The sequence below is a fragment of the Falco cherrug genome, chromosome 6 (assembly GCF_023634085.1).
Source record: "Falco cherrug isolate bFalChe1 chromosome 6, bFalChe1.pri, whole genome shotgun sequence".
NCBI lineage: Eukaryota > Metazoa > Chordata > Aves > Falconiformes > Falconidae > Falco > Falco cherrug.
In genome coordinates, this window is record NC_073702.1 from 86329848 (window position 1) to 86350535 (window position 20688).

Here is a 20688-nt window from a genome sequence, read left to right on the forward strand (position 1 = left end):
TCATCCTCTAAAGAAAAGTTTCGCTGTAATCCTAAATAACCTTGACCCATAAACACCATTCCTGGCCTCACCAGACTTCCCAATGGATCATGGAAAGTGACATACTGGGCTGTGGTTTCCTATCTGTAAAATGAGGACAATAACCTGTATCACACAGACAAGGCACCTCACTCATGAGAATCATAGCATGTTATTAGGCAGACCAGTTGCTTGTTGCCCTGTAAAGGTGTCTCATTATTATAAACACAGTTGAGGTAACCTAACAGTCAGCATCTCATTAAACTGCGGAAGCAATCCCATGAGAGTTAAGTCGCTTACACCCATTTCAGAGTTGCTGTTAGACTTGCAGATAGCAGTTAGAGGGTTAATTAGGATTCCCCGATTCTCATAAATCATGCTTTCTTCTGAGGAGCATTCCACATCTATGCAAAATGCAACTTTATTATGCTTCAAACAGAACAATAAATTAGTGGTATTGTCAAATAATTAGTCTTTAGGGTATTCCTTTCAGTTCTTTGTAGAGCTGCAGTTCCACCAGCTTTCATGGTAAAGGTTTCCCTTGGGTCCTATTATTTTCAAGTTTTGTCTGCTTCAAAGTTAAATGCCCACTTAAATGATTTACAGATGTGCATGATGTACTCAAGGAAAAATGGTGAAAGGCCAAATCCTGCAACCTCTTGTACATCATGTTACTCACATGTGTATTACCCTCTAACTTATGCAAATCTTGTGAATAAAGGCTTGTATGTGCGGAAGTGTTAATGGGATCATGCCCATACTATCTGTAGTTACATGTTTTATGTATGAATTTGTATCCTACATTTGTGCTTTCAACTTTATTTAATGCTTTTTCTTTATACCCGTCTGATTAAGCTAGACTCTGCTTATTCGTTCTCTTCTGTGTATTTGTTCGTATCTTCCCTCCTATTGTGTGGTTTCTTTCCCTTTTTCTGCTACTTAATTCAGTCTGTTCTTCCATTTGCTCTCAGATACTTTCTTTTTAATTTGACATAACATGTCAGATTTTCTAAGTTTTAATATCTCTGATCTCAATACTGATTTTACTAGAACCTGAAAGCAAAATGTCAGACCGGTAGTGCCTGAAGTAGAACTAGACAGAAGACAAGGCATATTTTTCTCCAGCTGGGATTTAAGACATCAGATGAAAGTACATAAAGGAGAGAACGCTCAGTGTTCCTATATCGTTATGGTAATGTTATGTAATTGATCAGTATTAGAGTTTTTCTAAGACTGTATTCTTTGTGCCAGTCAGTGCATCTTTAAAATGCAATTAATAAGTCATGAATTGTAATCCAAAAGAAAGTATATTAAATAGTCTGAGCTCCTGTTTCACCCACTTATATCCATATAACACCGAATAACTAGTTCTGGGTAAAAATGTCCTCCAGAAAGGTACCTGACTGTGGTGCAAAGACCTATGAAGATGGACACTAACCATTCTTCAATGATGGTTTTCTCTGGTATATTGATTAGTAGCTGTTCTGGGTCGTTTGAGTTACAGCTGCAATAATACATAATCAGGACTCACAGATTCTTTTCCCCACTTACTAAACAGTCATGTGGAGGTTGTTAGTGGAGATGGGAAAGAGTTTCCCCCCCAGTTTTAGTGCCTTATGTAAATACATTAACAGTGTGTTCAATCATACATATATATATATATATATGCTCTTTAACTGCCTGGCATGCTGGTGAAATCAGGGATTTACATTTGGTAAGAGCTAGCTACATATCCCATTCAACTCCTACCTTCTTGCAAAGAAGCAGAGTTACCCCTGCTTCACCTGTCCTGCCAAATCCTCCCGTGTCTGGAGGTGGAATCTGAACCTCCCTTCTCTGTGTCACCTGGCTCTGCCTGGATTCTGTACTGGAGGTACTGAAAATGTCGTGTCAGTGTGCATTCTCTTTTAATAAAGTTGGGAGTCCAAGCTTAGGCTTAGAGAGCCTAGTAGCTGCCATGAGCGCTGTAGGCAGTCGTAACCATTAATTCTGCTTGGAGCACACTTAATTAACATGAGAGTTTCAAACCTGTCACAGAAAAGCACTTAAACTGTGTATGGCTTTGGGGAATCCTGCTGAATGGGATAATATGATGCACATGATGCTTAAGCATATGAGTACATTTAAGGGTCTTGCTGTATGAGGACTTTAAAATGTATTTTTGAGAATTTCACAAATAAGCATCAGTATTTGAAAGGTACTAAAGCTCTGGATTAAACTCTCACAATAATCCTTCAGGCTAAAGTAGTCCATCAGACAAATTACCTCTAATTTAAAAAGTGGCAGTTTTTCATTTATGGGAAAAAATACAAAATTAGTACAGGTAGTTAAAAATAAGTAGCTTTCATAGGGCTCAAGTAAGCAATATTTCAGCTCTAGAAGAAAATCTGAATATATGAGATCACTTAGGAAATCAGTGTGCAGCTTTATCACAGTGGAATTTACTTACAGATGAACACTATGAATATTTTTATATCCTCTTGTTGACATTGCTGTGAGCAATTACATGAGGAGAAAAATTTATAGTTTTTATTAGACTGTAATGCAATTTAACATGCACCTTGACATCAATCTGAGTTATGTTTTAATATTCGTACTCATTTGGGAGTGAAACAAAAAATAAATTATGTCCATCTCCCATGGACAAATGCAGGCTGTAGATCCAATCCTCTTGGCTATACTTTTGCAGTAAAAGTTGATCTCAGATGGATGTGGAATAGGTAATTGCAGATTGACAGGTTTCTTGTTTCCATGGTGCATAAAATGGCAGAAGTTTTTCAGTTTGGCTCTACTAGCTGACTTATTGAATAAAAAATTGGCTGGTGTGCAGAAAGGCTTTAAACTTTTTGTCTTTTAAACAATGCCAACCAGCAGATACGTGGTGCTGACAGGGAGCTTGAGAACTCCCACAAATTATCTTCCCAACAATAGTTAACATGTTATTAAGAATTTCCATGTCTACATACTAATTATTCTGAGATCTGAGGGGTTGGGTTTTTTTGTTTTTTATTTTTTTGCAATATAGGAGTACCTTTATTTTGTGTGAACAGATATTGCTTTGTTGCTATTAGCAATAAAACGTGGCGGGCTAAAGGTTCTGTAAAGAATACGGTCTTCCAGTAGCAGAGGTCTGACATGAACCTGTTGTCAAAGATGCTCAACATTTAGCCCCCAGATGAGAGGTGGCTGTGCAGACAGGGGTGCTGGTCACACCACTGCGCTGCCCTGGCCAAATCCTGCTATGAGGTCTGGCTGCCACTGCTGTTTTTCTGCCATGGGAGTATGATTGAGGTGAGGGGCAGAAGCTGAAAATAGTTCCTACGCATTTTGTGAGGTATCCTAAGGGGAGAAGTAGCTGTGGCAGCGATGTCCCAGCCCGGCCTGTGCAGAGGTGGCCACAGCGATCGAGAAGGGCACGAGACAGTCAAGAGATGGGGTTAAGGGTGCTGCAGGAGGTGGCCAGGGGAGCGGGGAGCTCCCCATGTGGACCTCGCAGGTACCCAGTGCAGGGGTAAAAGCTCTTGGTACAGTAAGGGGCAGGAGGTCCCAAACCTACCTCTGCCTGCCACAACTTTTGAGGTTGGATTACGTGACAGGTCCCGGGAGACAGTTTTATAAATTATCTTAAATTGTAAATGTCCATCTTCTAAGAAAATATATACTCCCAGCTCTTTTGGAAATGTGTCATCCTTACTGTTCCATGTTATATAGGTGTGGGTAGTACGTGTAATCCCCATGAATGTAAAATTGGAAGGGATTTCCTTGAGTCCAGCCTGGGGCTGTGACCAACCATAAATTTCAAAAGCTTACCAAGCTCCATTTTATGGATGGTAAGGATTATTGTGTCACTGGTGTAAGGTCCCAGGAGGTTCTGGTACTGTTACTGCTGATGGTCAGGTTGAAAACTGGATGTGAATCCTGAAATTTATCCATTGTATCCTTTTTCTCCCTGTTTGCTAGCTTTCTCCTTTAGCTTAGCCTGCCGCAAACAGCTATAGAAGTAAGTCTTATTCCCCATTGATGATAAACGTGAATGTCTTAAATTTGTCAGCTGAAATGCTGTTCAAATTCAGAATATTATTCTTAGGCAAACAAAAGAAAATTGGAGGTTTACATTCGTTCACGATAGGTAAGAAAGTGATTTAGCAATGTGATAACTTTCAAGACAGCTCCTTAAACAACAAGCAGCTGCCGCAACCCCCTGTAATCCCTTGCCATTTTGTTGCACTGTAACAGTCCCTCTTCCTTTGGTCAAAGCCCTCATGCCAGAGTAGTGCAGGTAGAATTGCAACCAGTCCGTATTTTTTTTAAACCCATTTCAGACCCTGTCTAGCAAGTTGAGAGGCTTGTGATATGTTATATAATAACAGCATGTATTAAAAGTCATACTTAAACCCCCTCATTCTCCCATTATATTGTAGACATTAGGGTTCTTTCAAAAGAAGAGAGTTTACAGACTGCTGTATTCTAGCGCTGTGGTGCTGCAATTAAACTTTATAATGGCTTATGTTTACAATAAATTAATTCTTGGAGCACTAATACCCACTTGATTCTGGTCCCTGGTTCCTGACCACTTGAGCAATCAGTGTCTAGAGGCAGTTCAGCAGGCATATTCAATTTATGAGATATTTGGTGCAGCCGCACATGCAATTAGATGTACCTGCACGCTGCTGGTGATGAGTTATACAGTGCCCTGTTGGGGCCATCCTGCATCGTTGGCAGAGCGAGCTGCTGTTGTGGGGCACGCAGCAGCATGTGAATTACTGCATTTTGGTGGAGCTTGCTGTGGTGCACCTGTGTTTTAGGCTGTGAGTGTCAGAGTTGTCCTTTGTGGCTCTGCCAAGCGCTTCTGGGGTCAGCACTGTGGAAAGTCCAGGAAAAATGGAGACAGATGCCCTCTGCGACCACACAGCATAGCAGCATGGATTGTCTTCTGCCGGTGTCGCAGCCTGTGTAGGCTCTTCCTTTTCAGCAGCAGCCGGAGGTATAGCAAGACTCTCAGCATCACCAGGAAAGCTATATATCCTCACAGGGCTGTTTGCTGTTGGTGATGAAAGAGAATATAGGTATGGGCTAGGCATAACTCTTTCATTATATCCCAGGTGTGGCTGAGATGAAAGATACAGAACAAATTGCAACAGTGGAGATTACTGTTTTTGCCAGCTCTGAGCTGCAACAGGAGTGCTGTCTGGTACAACTGCCGGAGTTGGGATTTCAGGGATGTGCAAGACACCACTAATGGAGATTTATGCTGAGCTTATCTCTGCCTTATGAAAAGGGAAACTGCGTGCAGCCGGTATTGACTTTAAAAAAAGTGTCACGATTATTTTTTGCAGGCTAACAAATGTCAAGCGCTGGCATAACTTTCACTTCACTGTAGGAAGGATAACATTATGACTTTCCTCAAGAGAAATATAAGATATTAATTGTATATTATCTGTGAATCACAGGCATACAGGAGGCAATCCAGATCTGTGTATAAGTGGGACTTCCTTGCTTTCTTTGCATGACTGGAGGTATATCTCCACATCCTCTGCTCAGAAGAGAAGATCTTTATATCAAAAGGAAAGGATTTTCCCTCATTGTTCTGCAAGTTAGTGTGACAAAGCGTGTTGTTTCGTTGCTCTCAGTGTGGGTTGCATACAAGGGCAAGTATTTGGCAGCTTCTCTGTGGACACTAGCTAGGAGGAGAGCTTTGCTGTCAGAGCTGGAGCCGTGTAAATGATTAGGGTGGGTGATACTACTCAGAGCTTGCTGCTTTGGCTTATGAAGCTCTAGGCTCCGTGAAGTCCACCACATGAGTAGCTGCAAAATGATGATGTGCCTGGCTGGCTGAAATCTAGGTCGTAATTGAGACCTGTTAGGTCCAATTTGGTTACGTGTTTCTTCCTGAGAGCCCTTATTGCGTGCTGCTTCCAAAGTAATAATCTACAACAGTTGGGAGACCTATGGAACTATGGCCAGCTGCTTGGGAAGATGAGCAGGGCCAAATCCTGAGAGCCACAGTTGAACATTTCATGCTGTGTCCTGATTGTTGCTCTAAAAATGTTACAGCTGCTCCTGGCATAAAATGTTTGACAGCTTATGGAATGAAAATGCGTGTTGTTATGATCCAGTTCTCAATAGATTTTTCTGTTGTGTAAGGCCACTGGAACTGTCCCATCACAGAGTCTTGGGGCCTGTCTCATCCAGCCCTTCCCTCCAAGAAGTGCAAAAAGGCAAAATGGGTGTGAGGAAAAAAACCATGTTTCAACACATGACTAAATATTAAGGGGAAAATCACCAAAACTGGCTTTTCTGCAAGGACTCTGCAACAACAAATGCACAAAGTGTGGGCAAACAGACTTATGTGAAAGCTGGGAAGAGAGAAACCACTATGGTCAGTGTAGATACTGTTGCATTTTGAAAGATGCTCAGGAGGACTGCCAAGCGTTTCTGCTGTAAGTAGTGATGACTCCAGATTCTTTCAAGCTCTAAGAGATTATTCCTACTTTTTGTCTGAGGTGTGGGCATACACAGGGCATACCGTGCATGCCTGCTGTTTCCAAGTACTATGTATTCTCCGGTGGATGTAGGCAATAAGCTGTGTGTTATTGTTCACAGGACGACCCTGCATTATTTAATATGTGTGTGTGTGTGTGTGACAGTGGGTTAGGATACAAGGGCTAAGGGACTTAAGAAGGTCGGGTCAGGGCATTAGCTGTCACTATTGACTGTTTCAGAGCTCAGAGAGACTTTGTGCTCAGGGTGATAAGAATCTGTGAGCTGTAGCTATGAGGGCAGAGCTATGAACTCTAACAGCAAGGCGCTTGTCACTGGGCGCTAACTGCAGTACCCCCAGCAGCCAAGGGGACAGTGGGAGATGGCAGGAGGAGCCTGGGGCTGTGGCTGGCTGGAACTGCACACAGTCCTTAGGGCAGTGGTAGAACAACAGTAATTTGGAGTTGGAGGAGGGCTAGGTGCTAAGTATTGGCTCGTGCACTGCCTGCTACAGGTAGTAATCCTCCTGCACAGTATCACCCTGGCTGGTCAAAACAGAGAGCAGAACACCTGCCTGTGGTGCTCTGTGTGTGGGAATCCAAGTTGCATTGCCATTCACTGATGGAAGGGCTTCTGCCTACTACTGCCAGCGAGGCGGTGGGTGATGGCCTCCACTGGACCTTTTTCCTTGCAGATGTAAGAGGGATGCTGTAGCATGACTTAGAAATTACTCGCTAGAAAATTTGTAAGAATGTCTTGCATTTTTACCCTGAATTAGGCCAACTTGTGGTTTTCTTTTATGATGTCTTTTTTTCTGGGTATGCTGCTAGGTCTAGAGTGCTTCATCAGCAAGAAAATTTACTGCTGTAGCCAAGTCCTGGCCCCAGCCTCCACAATTCCATTTCCAAGGCTTGGACTAGCCCATCTCAGCTAGGTGCTGCTATGGGCCACTGCCTGGGCTTGCAGCAGCTCAGGAATCCTTGCAGAGTCTGTCTCATCTTAATTTCTTTAACCTGGAACACAGTCATGCTATATCCCTGGTGTATGGTCATACCAACCAGCCAGCCACTGCACCTCCATTTCTCCTTTTCGGCAGATGCAGACCAAATCACAAACTTGTTTTGTGCAGAGAAAGTAGGAAGGACCTCCATCCATACCATTCCACCAAAAAGCCCCCAAACCTGAAAAATGGATCACTCATCAACCCTCAGATAGTGCTTCAGGTTTGAGAAAATTGAACTCTTGAGTATATCTAGGGTGTTCCTTGGTCATTTCCCAGGGTTGCAGGCTTCTCTGCTGATGCTTATGAAGAGTGGTGCTTTAGTATATATAGGTATATATGTAGATATAGCATATCTACACAGATTGTGTACAGTAGAAACATCAGGGCATATTTTGTTGAGCTTTTCCTGGGAGGCATGAAGTGCTGTCACTGACGTGGATTGATACGTACCTGTGTTGCATCACTCAAACTAACTGCCTACAAGGGAATGGATTTTTCCCTAGCAAACCGTACGACTGTAGCATCCTTCCCCAGTATGTCCCAGGGTTGTTAGACTGTGCTTGCCCTCTCCAACAAGCTGCTCAGGAACTCTTTGAGCAGCAGGAAGGAAGGATTTTCTTGCCTGTAGGGCCGGGGAGAGATTAATCACACGCAGCACATGAAGAAATGTAAAGATGATGATGACAAAAGCATAAAGCTGGGAAAGGAGGTTCAGTAGAGCAAATGGGTGCTATCCCGGAGGGAACTCTACTCCAGGGTGAAGAAAGCAGAGCTGACTGGCAGTGTGAGCCACCTCTGCCTGTGTGCATTTCTGTGTAAGGAGCTCAGCCAGGCAATAGGAAGGGCAGGGTCGTAGCCCTTACCACATCCTCAGCATGTGCTGCTGCTTCCTTTTTCAGTGGCACCAGACTTGCAGTCCATCTTCCATATGCCTTCCTCACGAGCAAACCCACCCCATGTGCAGCCCTGAAGAGCACTTAGGGGAGTTTTACAGACTGTAAGGAACACTGTATGACATAGCAGGATTCCAGCCGTGACCCGGTCCCACTCAGCCACTCCTAACATTTAACATTCCCCGCCCTTCTTCTCTTCACTTGCAAGTTCTGCTTGTTTGTAAATAGTTTCAGTAAGTTTTGACTACGTTTGCTTTGCATTTTGTGTGTAGGAAGTCTTTACACCTTGTATTTCTTCAACAAACAAATTGCAATTCTCTGTTCTGGGGACCTCCAGAAAGTACTGGGTGGAGCCAGGAAAATTAATGCCTCTGTTACAGAAACCTGAGCGCAGCGGGACTGTCAGGGTCGTAGTAGAGGAAGTGATGCAGAAAATAGTGGTTTATTGGTCCCCTCTAACATACGGACAATTCTGTGTTACAGCAAGCATCTCTTCAGGAATTTGGAGAGGTAGCAAGGGTATCCCTTGTAATTTGCCCTTCTCCATTCCCACAGGCAAATGCATTCTCTACAGCAAGCCCAGGCAGTGGTTGCAGTTCCACTGGGGCTTCATGCTGACATACTTTGCCATCTGCATCCCCCGGCTTTAAGAAGTACAGCGCACCTCTGGGCAGGGCAAGCAAAAAGGATCCTGGTAAGGATGTGGGAGTCAGGTTTACTACAGCAGCTGTTCAAGTTGTTATATCATTATGACTTGGGGCAGATAGGAGTGAGTTATCAAGTACTGAGGATACAGAGTGGTCTCTGTGGACTGGTGCGGGGGCTGTTTGCCCAGCACAGACCAGGCAAAATAATGGCATCTTGCAAAAGCAACCAGAACTGACAGCAAAATAGCTTTGATGACCTGCAAGGATTTGTACCACAAGGGAAAGAAATATTTTTTTCATTGGTGGTGAACCATATTTGATCCAAAAGGGAGGGCAGTAGACAAGATTGACCATGACCCCAGCACTTCTGGGGGAGATAACTTGGACAAGAACTTTGTGAATGGTGGATATTCTCTTTCAAATCAGTGACACTTTAATAAGAACTGTGTTTTGGAGGCAGTGTGAACTATGGATTTAAACACCTTTGGATATACTAGGTGATGAAAGGCATTGGCTATGGCTTCTTTTCCAGCTTGACATGGCATCCTCCATGGCCTGTTTTGTTCTGTGTTACAGTGTCAGTTAGATAAGAATTTTATGAGCAACGAGAAGCTTGACTGCATATCAAGGCAGCAATAGTTTCTATACTTTTGTTTCTCAGCAGTTGAATTAGTTTGTTAATTGCCTCATTAGTTTTGTTAGGTTTGGTTCCCATATATATTAAAACATCTGAATCTATGGTAGATTAGAATGTCATGGCATTTATAATACCATCTACTGAACAATCAAAACCTAGGATAATAGTCAGGATATCTTGTTTCGTCAGGTAGTTACTGGCAACTTGTAGCTCCATTAGTTGCTGCAACTGACTATCACAGACTGGATATATTTCACATGTTGGTATATTGTCACATTTTTTGACACTGAGGTTGAAATGCACAGTTATGTCATTTTTTAAGTCTTTAATGGATTTGCCAACTTCTAACTGAAATAACCAAAATATTCCCATTGTGGTTCTGTGGATGTGAACTTTTTTTTTTTTTTTATTACTAACATAATTCTAGAAAATAATCTGTTCCACAGCCAAAGCTGGAGTCAAGATAGTGCTTAATGTTTTACAGCACTTTGTTATATATTTTACCCATGTTACAGTTGTCTTATGTAAAGAAGACAAAAAGGAAAAATTGTGTTTAATATTTTTGTGTCAGAATTTGAAGCAGCTTTTGAAGTTAACTTTGCCACAGCCTTCATCAAACTGACAGCCTGTATTTTATTATCAGATATCAAATTAATTACCTGATTTTTCTAAAACTCTTATTTGCTGCTGGTGGTTTTGTTCTCATGGTTATTTGTATCATGTGCCATGGGGTTGTGCAAAGATTGTTCTGGTCGTTCCACTCTGAGAGCTCCATTCTGTGTATCTATTTTTAAATATAGTCCCTTTATTTTTATTCTCCATTAGTTTTCCATAAGGCAGTTACTGTGATGGCAACAACCAAGTAATTTTTCAGCTCTCACATGTACTACCATTAGGAAAAGAGGTATAACAATAAGGTGAGGTTATGCTCTTAGTCCAAGGTTGCTCACAAACATAATGATGAGTGTAGGGTTTTGTTTTTGTTGATTCACACTGATGATGGGGTTTGCTTGCATATCTAGATACCACATGGTGTATGCTGGGATGAACATAAACGATAGGGAGCAGTGATATGGCTAGTTCTCAACAATTCTGAAAAACACGAAATAAAAGATTTTGCTGTTCTTGAGAAATCATTTTTACTTCTTTCAGAATGCTTGAAAGTGACTCTGCAGAAACCAGTTAAGCTTATTTATTCTTTCTACACAAAACTAAAATTCAAATTGCCCAGGTATCATCTGTGATCACATGGAATGCTTCTTATCCAGGAGAGAAAGCAGCATCCCTTTCCTGAGTCTGCAGCCCATAGCCTGGATTCCCAAATTGGAGTAGGTGCCACTGTCAGTGAAGACCTCAGCCTGGTCATTTCTTGGGAACTCGCATATACCAACTTTCATAAAGCGGCATCTTTTACCTCTTAATTCAATCTGAATGGCTAAACTCAGGTGACACATTTCCCATTGGTGACATCGATACTTTGTGTCAACCTGTTCTCTTCAGATTACAGTTCAGGAATGGGCTTATCCCTTCTTTGGAGGAATCAAGCTGCCTTATAAACCTCTTGTTTTTCTTCAAAGTTGGTTTGATTAGTCCTTGCAGAATGAAGACTCTTCAATAAGCACATACCAAATTATTTTGTTATGAATCACAAGACACAAAGAAACAACACTGCATATTCTGCAAGCTTACAGCTTAATCATATTCCTTTCTTTTCTGGTAGCTAATATATTAATATCATACATGCTATAGGAGGTACAGAGTAGAGAAGAAAAATATTTCTCTTGCCTCAATGTTTTTAGTGCACAGCATACAATTATTGTTTCAGCATATTAGGCTGATTGTACATTAAGGTTCCTCTGGAATTAAGAGGGTCACTAGAAAAAATCTAAGGTATGCCTTTTCTTCTACAGTGGAGAAAGGTCTGGCCAATAAGTCAGATTCAAATGGCCTCAAGTTTGTTTCCTCCCTATGTTCCTTTCCCTCAGTAATTTCCTTAAAATAGAACGAGTTAAATGCCATAAGGTTTTCTTCTTTGAGGTGGGGCAAGATTTGTGAGTTACTTTTAGGTCTATCAAGCTCCCCACACTTAACATGAAGGCAACGCAAATATTTGTGACAGAATAATTCAGGGAGTTGTATGCTTTGCTCTGGAATTAGGAAAGAGAAGCAGTAGCATGGGGATGCCTTATGCTGATATCGTCACCAAGAATTCATCTTATGACACCACGCTGGCTTTCCCTTTTTGTTCAGGAAACACAATGTCTTGATAAAACTGATGAGCTTATTTGAGACTGTTTGAGATTTCACCTGTGCTGGTGATGCTGAGTATCATGACTGCTTTTTAATATCTTGACCTAGGTGATGCTTCAGTTAATGCTTGCATAAAAGCCTGATTAGATCTCCTAAGAACTAATTGATGACCTCCTCTGAGTTGCAATTGTGAAGTCTCATATTGGTTTTTTGCTTTGTATTTAAGCAAATATGCATTGTACAGTTCTTACTAGAACTACAGTCAGATTTGGTTTTTTTTCCAATTCTTATGCCCTTATTTCCATTAGTGGTTTTGTGAAGGATTTTGGAAGAGGTCAGATGAAACAGTGGCTGCAAACATCAAAGACAAATTTATTTTAAGTTCACCTGTTTCATCCTTTTGCCCTGTACACCTAGATAATAAATTGAGAATTGCCCTTAAAGGGACCATGGTATTCTTCAGGAATAGCACCAGTCTCCCTTCTTACTAGGGAACTGTTCCTGCATCTTGACACATTTCTAGGATTTTAACTCCATATTAGAGCTGTAAGGAGTAAGATTTGTTTAGCTGTTTCTGCTTGTTGGCCATACCTTTTTTTTTTTGACCACACAGTAGGCTCAGTTTCTGAGCAGGGACTTGACACTTTTTTTTTTTGTACCTTTTCCACCCCTGGCTGGCTTAGATATTCCCCATAGCTCAACCGCCTTCTCCCCTCTCCTTTTTGACTGGCATTGTATGACAATACAGAGACTGTTACTTGTGATTTTGGAGATGATGGGAAGAGCTAGGATTTGCAAAGGATGGTCATAGGGGCCTTATGGAAGAATGCTGGAGCAGTGTGGGAGGGGTGGTTAAATACCATGGTTTGGATCTGTGAGCAGAAAGAGAAGATTCACTGAACTTGAGTGGAAACTGCAGGAGGCTGAGGGACTCGCATTTCCTCCACTGGCTGCCTGCACAGTCATGTCCCCTCTCATGTCCGTTGCCCTCTTAAAAATGTTCCTGTTTCTTCGCATACCATTCCCAGTTTTTCAACCGACAGGACCAAGGTTGCTGCCTACTTTTCTGGTTGAAATAATGGCTAGTGGGAAAGAGAGGAAACGGTGCTGGAGTATGTAGACACTGGTACGATGCTGTACTCCCTGCTGATAAGCCCAGTTAGTGGATGGGAAGATCTACAAAAGAGCTGTTGATAACAACACTTTCAAATAAAACCAGAACAGCAATATGTAAATGACTCTAAAACTGTCTGTCACTGAGTTGGGGTTACCCAGTTGTGTTCCTTGTCCTTTCGGAGTGGCTAGTTCAGCCAGGCAGCCCAGTCTGAGAAAGGGTTCCTTTCACCAGGGACCCCAGGGCTTTCCTCACACCTGCCTGTAACCATAACAGTACCATGAAGAGATGGTGGAGTAGTTAATGAGGTGTCCACACCCACAGAGGAGTTTAAATATAAAATTGGCTATATTTATTAAAATATACCTAGATTAATGTTTATAAAGATTAATGTTTCAGGTGTCTTGAGCAGTAACACTAAATAATAAAACCAAGTCCACTGGTGCTTTTACAAATCAGCCCTTAATTTTACTCTATACGTAGCACAGAAAGAGTTTCGGAGTGTTGCACAGTGTAAATAGGTTCATCAGGCGGCATTGGGGCTAAATCTTTTCTTGTGAGCAGCAGATGAAGCTGCTCCCCAGCATTTGAGGTGGTTGGTTAATGTTGGCCTACCTGTTCTTTTGATACTTCTTTTTTCTGCACATAATTTCTCTTCAGTGAAAGCAAAGGTTGGCTTTTTGAACCATCAGAGCAGCTGGCCCCGAGGAAGAAAAGAAAGCAAGCTCATACAATTAAACAAATGGTAGAATCTAGCAAATTGTATCAACTAGAATTCACTTTGTAAAATGCTCATTACTCAAGAGTCTGGCAGAGCCACATCTATTTAATTGCTTCTGTTCCCTACAAAGACTGAAGCTGTGGTCTTTGAAGAAGAAATGTCACAACTGAGGCAGGAGTGCTGCTTTAAGGGCTGGCTTCAAATGGACCTCAGAGTGCTAGGGAACAGTCTGGACAAGCTGAAGAGGAATAATTCAGTCTGCAAGAACCACCAGAATTAATTTGAGAGTCCCAGCTCCCTGCCAGTCTTACTTAACCGGCAGCATCTAGAGTTTTATCTAGTTCATTTAGACAAACTGGGGAAATAGCAAAGGATAGTACAGGAAAGAAAACTGATAGTGAATACATTTTTCAGTTAATATGTCTGAGAAATGGATTTTAAGACATTTTATCTCCTTATTGCTTATGTGGTAGAAAATAAATGAGAACAAGAAAATGAGGAAAAAACGACAAGTATCTGAAGCATTTTAGTAGCATCAAAATGGAAATATATCATCCCTACAGGATGCATTTGAGGGAATAAGTAGCGGTAGGTATTGAAATCTTTTTTGGCATGGTATGTTTTGATATTTATTTATTGAAGCCATTAGAAGTAATCAGATAATTTTATCTTTGATATTATGTATTGTTTTTCTAGTTAGTGGAATAAGTGAGTGAAATCTTTTATTCAATGAAAGGTATTTCTGTCCTGAAAGCTGCTAAAAAATTGCTCCACAGGGCAACATGAAACTTTCATTGATCTGACCATGGAGCACAGTCTCCTTGTATAGAAAGATTTCAGTACATTAGAGCATCACATCTGCTGAGTTAACTGCATGTCTGATCTCTTGAGGCCTTTCTTGAAGGTATAATTTTAAACCTTTATCCATTACTTATCTTAGAGCTGGGGTCCATCTTTTTCTCTCTGCCAAACAGAGGTTTAGAATGAATCATAGAAGTCTTCAGATAACGAGTGTTGCCATCCTGAACTTTGTTGAACATCTTTGGCTTTCATTCCTGGAGGGAGGACGAGAGATTTAGGCAATAACTTACTAGGTGTTCACTCATGTCACAGAGAGTCTTTGAGAGGACTACAGTATATTATGTTTTCTTCCATGGATATGGCTCTTCATCACAACTTCCTCTCAGCTCTTGGAAGAAATATAGATTATCTGGTACCTAGATTAAATCATCAAGTTCATTTCATTTCAGGACCTTTCTTTTACGAGCCTCTTGAAACAGGTAAGATTAATGTATACTGTTTTCACGGAAGTCAAAGCATGAAAAGGCTGGATGACTACAGAGTTCCAGTACTGGAAATCTCTACCTGCCTACCCCTGGATAATTTTTATTTCTACAGAAGGCTCACTCATCAGTCCAAGAATATACAGCTATAAATATTTCTTCAGCATTTCTCTATTGCAAGTTATAATGTACTTTTGAAGTACCTGATCTTAAGAACTAAACTCCAACAGTCTACATTGGAGACTGAATCAAGGACTCTTTGAAATCGCCAAAAAAAACCTCCCATCAAATTTAGTAGTTTGAGTCTTTAAGGGCTCTTCTGCAAGGCTACTTGAATTTAACTGTGTTTTTTTGGGAAGGAATTAAACGTGTATTTTACTGCTTAGGCACATAAAAGGTAGGCATTGTTGTCAAGCTATGAAAAGAATCCAGCTTGTCCTGTATCTGGGGACTGAACAAGGCTCTTCTTCCCCAGCCTTCCTTCTTCAGCCTCCAATCCATCGTACATGTACCTGCCCATGCTTCCATCAGTGGAGGAAAGTCAGAGAGAGGAATACAGAATATATTCTTACTTCTCTTTATGTATCCTCTGCCTCTGGGGAGTTCAGTACCAAACACAGCAGCAGGCACCTGTACCTTTATAAGGGGATGCACCTCTCTGCTGTATGGAGAAGAGTTTCCTTATATCTGAGTCAATCCACTACTTTATTGGAGTGCTTACAGGGTGTGGGGGATTGACCTCAGCCAGCTGCCAGGCACCCACCCAGCCACTTTCTGCCCTCCTCAGCAGCACAGGGGGACAAAATACAGTGAAAAAGCTCGTGGGTTGAGGTACAGACAGGGAGATCACAAAGCCAAAGTATCGTTTAGCTATGTTCAGTTCTGAGACCCTCTGCCAGAAAACAGACGTTTCTGTTGTGAGGGTGAGAGAGCAAATGAAAAAAATGGTTTCACGCTGCAGCTCCAGGGATTCCCAAACTATTTGGATTATAGAAAACCAGGTGTGAATTTGTTATGTGTGTGGAAACAAGGTCCAGTGGTTTAGTGTTGGTCAGAGCTGCTCAACAACGCTTAACACCAGGTGAGCGTAAAGAAGAAAAGAAATTGTCTAATAGAGGAGAGCTATGTTTTAATTAGTATGTGGAAAATACAGAAGAGAAGTGTGAAAATGAGAAAACAAATGTACCTGATTCCAATCTAATGTTCTGGCTGTTGCTCCGATTTTCCCTGTGGTGTCTCTGTGGAGCCTGTGGGGCTGGCTCACAAAATGCTGCCTCCCATGAGCCAGCTTGCCAGCCAGAGTTGGGGCTGTATTTAGCCATGGGAACCAAAAGGTCAACGCCATACCACTTTGTTTCCTGTATTATGTCTTTTGGAGTCAAACATTATTAAATGCTCTAACCAGTTCACTCTTACTTACCTTGGCTTCCTTGCCAGGGAGGTTTTTCTGAGATGGAGCCCTTCCTCTCTTTACATTTTTCTCTTCAGAATGTATTTCCTGGTACTTCCCTTACCCCAAGAATGCAATTTCTGGCTTTAGATGAGATATAACTGTGATAACTTGTGATGGTTCTTTCCCCATTCTTCGATATCGAGACATAAAAAGCAAATGCAACAAATTACTCCTTCCTCTTTGCTGAGATCATCTTCATTTCCAAACCGTTACAACAGATTATTTACCCTGAGACATACTCACTGTGCACATACCTTAGCCATCTCTTAATTCCTGGTTCTCAGCTTTTCATATGTTACGGCTAACTTAGCAGACATGCAAGCACTTAGGTTTCCTTGGATGCAGGAACCTGGATGAAGTGACTCAGCCCCATCTCAGGGCCCACACTTGCCTTCCTCCTGCCACCGTGGTGTCCAGGAAGGGCTCAGGCTTGTGGTGCAGAAGGAGCTGTGGCACACTGTGGGCAAGGTCCACACTGCACAGCTAGGTGATCATGCAGCTCAGATGTACCATTACCACCAGACCTGATGTGGCTGCAGAGCCATAGCAAGGCCGTATTACTAATATAAATGACTGATTTTGCATTTAGAATGTTTTGGGTTTTTTTTTTCTCAGTACCTTTCCTGTTTGCCCCTTTATCAGTTTTGGTGCTTCTGCTGTTGCAATGCTCAAATTGGAAATAAATCAGTTGCAACAGTTCAGTGAATCTTTCCTTTCTTATGTTTCTTTTTGCAGATGACGCAGTAGCTGAAATTGAGAAAAAGATTATAGAAGCTTTTGAGGTGTTTGACCATGAATGCAATCAAACTGTGGATGTCAGGTTTGTAAATATCTTCACATAGAAATATTACGGGATCTGGTATAGAGATAAATAACTCCTCAAACCTGCATCTGCTTTGCCAGAAAATGTAATTGAATTGCCCTGATTAGACAAGTATATCTTTGCTTGTTTAATAGACATTTTGCATTGTTCAGTGGTTGAAGACTGAAACTGGCTTGAGAGAGGGATGCTGGGACTAGTGGAGTGAAGAGGCAAAAGGAAACTGCAGCTAGACAAGGAGTCTAAGGGTACAAATCTCTGCTCTGATAGCTCATTTGGCCCTACAGGTCCTGGATCCCGAATGGATCCCCTCGCTTTCAGTATAGTGCCAGCACATCAAGGGGTGTCCCTGCCAGTGTGTGTCAGGGTTACTTGCTCTCAGTAGGTGTCTCCAACTGCAATGCATCCTGCACGTCCTTCTTCCTCTGGGGTAATACGGGAGGTGGATGTTGGTCTGACAGGAAGGTGTTTTTAGGAGACTTGGAAGAAACTTGCATAAAATTTGATTTAATAATAATAATAACAACAACAACAACAATAATAATAACAACAACAACAACAATAATAATAATAATAATTATTATTATTGGTCATACTTGCTTGCACCAAAAGTCCATTTGAGCTCAGTACCCTCATCCGAGTTACTAGTAGTTACTTGGGGGAGGAATATAAGGAATTGAGCAAATACACAGTATTTCTTCTTGGGGTTTTTTTTTGTACGTCTGCCACATTATGATTTGGGTGGTGCTTGGTGTTTTGGGTTTTTTGGGTCTTATGATAAATAGTGAACAATTGTTGTCTATTAATCTTCTTGACACCATTAATGATTTCATAACTGTCACATCCATCCCTCATCACAGTAGTTCAAGGCTGAAGAGTCTGGATGTGTTTAATCTCTTAGAAGATTCTGTTCCATTGCTCTGGCCATTCTTTTTTGTGCTCCTTCTTGTTCAGCTTTCTCCTTTTTGAAATGGGAAGACCAGACCTGGGGGAATGGGATGCACACATAGGAGTCAGGAGAGAGAACTGGATGCACTATACCTTTAGCATGCAAATGTTATGGAAATACAAACAAAATACTTGTATGAGGGAGTAAGAAAAAGATCAGCAGAAGATAAAAACTTGGGCTTTTAGACTGATCAGGGCATAACTGGCTATTAGATACAGAGCTAAATGAAGTAAAATTTAAAATTTCCTAGGTAATCTTAATTCTGGTATTTTTAAAGTTCAAATATTTGACGGTGCTACTTTAACTTCATTTAAACACAAACATCCATACATGTAACAATATGGATTTTGTTGTAAAATACAAACCCCACATCTTTATGTCTCACTGAGCAGGTTTTGAAGTTGTTATAAACTGTTATCATTAAAGTTTAGTGAAGTAATTTTTCATATTTCCAGTTGCTATTTTCACAAGAGTATGACCAGAGCTTTTAATTACAGATCAATTACTGAGTATATACACTACAAAGCAGTACAAGAACTGGTGAAATTTTTGTCATTAGACATTCCTCACAAGGCCAAATTTGAAAACTAAATGTTCCAAACAACTTTTCTGCATTATAAATCAGAGGCAAGAGAGGTGCAGAATATTTAGCTGATGGTTTTAGCAATGCATGCTTACTAATGCCTCTAAATTGAAGAAATTATGGGTACTTCATAGAAGTGAAATGATTTTTTGGTTATACTAGATAGGGAGAATTTCAGGGTACATCTCCACACTTGGTACGATTGTGTTCTGTCACCCGCAGGGCTCTTTGGGAAGAATGCTTGCTTAAATCTCTTGGCCCATCCCCAGGAAGGTTCCTGGTGCCGCGGGTCTGGGGCTGCCCCAGTGCCCCCAGTGCCCTGCTCCTGGCTGGGTGGTGGGACAGGCCCTGGCTGCCCAGCTTTGCTCTGCCACCCTGCCATGGGGACCCCCTGCCACTGCCACCCCCCCCAGCCCTGGGGAGCCCCTAGCCCTCGCTGCACCATGACATACTCGTTGCTTATTTGTCATTTACATCTGCAGTTCTGGCTAAATAGCTGTAGAATTTGCGACAATCCCCACTCTGTAATATGATGGATATAGAGTTGAGAAACTGCTACAACAATTAAATGATACAAACGGACTTTTTAGAAAAATATGTATTCATTCAGACAGTAAGTCATAACATGTGAGAGGGGACATTCAAAAGTCTATTTGACATACTAAATGCACAATTTCACATTAATTTTTATCGTAGTACAGTTACTGACAGTGAACAACAATTTATTGTCTAATTATTCCTAGGTTCATAGTGCAGGGCTGTATCACAATAACGGGATTATTAATGGCTGATTATCTTGTATCAGAAGGTGGCAGTACAGCACAATTCTTAACCAGAATTGTAGATGTGTGCATATTATTGCCTGAAATATCAGATACCTCTGAAGAACAGGGAAGATTACTCTGGCTTGACAGGCCAACGTCGGTGTTGCAGGACTCCTAATGCAAATACAGGGTAGTAAGAAATCGGGTGTGAGGAAGACGGCATTTTTTCATGCTGTTTACAACACACCCTGAGTCAAGAGCTTTCATGGTTTTCCAAATCTTGTCATCATGAGTGTTATATGCAGGGTGAAAACCATGACCCAAAATTTTGTTGCATCTGTGTTACAAAACTTGTATGAACATAAACTCATTTTAACCATCATTTTTGTGTGCTAGAAACTGCACAGCAGAAACTGCAGCTGCTGAACAAAGTGAGAGGAAGTGGCTGGGAGGAAAGTACAATTTCCTATCCCAGTCTTTTAAACTCCATGCTATTACCAAATGCGACATGGCTTTTTTCACCACAGACACTTCCAGCAGCATTCCCACGCTGCCAGGAGCAGCAGCCAGCAATGCCAGATTTTGCAAACTCTTCTAGGGCCTGGCTTACCTTAGTCACATCGCAGTTTTGCTGAGTGTGAGGTGAGGCAGGAGGGCGATGGCAGCCTTCCCGTCACTGGCAGCCTGTCAGAGCAGCGATGGTGTGGGACAGCAAGGAGGCAGGATTTGTGCTGGGTGTTTCTCTGGGGGAGGCAGAGAATGTTTACAACTATCTTGTAGCAGGGAAAGATGAGGGAGCGCAGGAGTGAAAGCATCAAGTGCAGCATATCTGTGCTAGAAATAGGATGCACGGACAAGGATTATGACTGAATGTCTGACCTCATCGAGGCCAGTGGCCAAACTTCCACTGACGTCCACAGGGGCAAGGTTTTACCGAGTCATTTGAGTAGATGGCTTTGTTTCATAACAACCGTATGGGATTGGGGTTTGTTTTGTAACTATTTTTGTGCTGCCAGCCTTTTCCTCTCTTTTGCCTATTGTAGTGCTTCTCACATGTTTTCAATCCGAGTGGG

General features: G+C 41.7%; 1 protein-coding gene across 2 annotated transcripts in view; it reads left to right on the forward strand.

The window, feature by feature from the left end:
• EFCAB2 (EF-hand calcium binding domain 2) overlaps nucleotides 1-20688 on the forward strand; it is a 32245-nt gene that overhangs the window by 2511 nt on the left and 9046 nt on the right. Inside the window, exons 2-3 of one of the 2 annotated variants that reach the window (XR_008732885.1) lie at nucleotides 8950-9088; nucleotides 17235-17319. Coding sequence is in view for 1 of the 2 variants with exons in the window: in XM_055714527.1 (XP_055570502.1) it covers nucleotides 17235-17319 (85 nt within the window). In the remaining variant the exon portion in view is untranslated. The remainder of the gene's footprint in view (nucleotides 1-8949; nucleotides 9089-17234; nucleotides 17320-20688) is intronic. The other variant, XM_055714527.1, reaches the window with a different exon arrangement.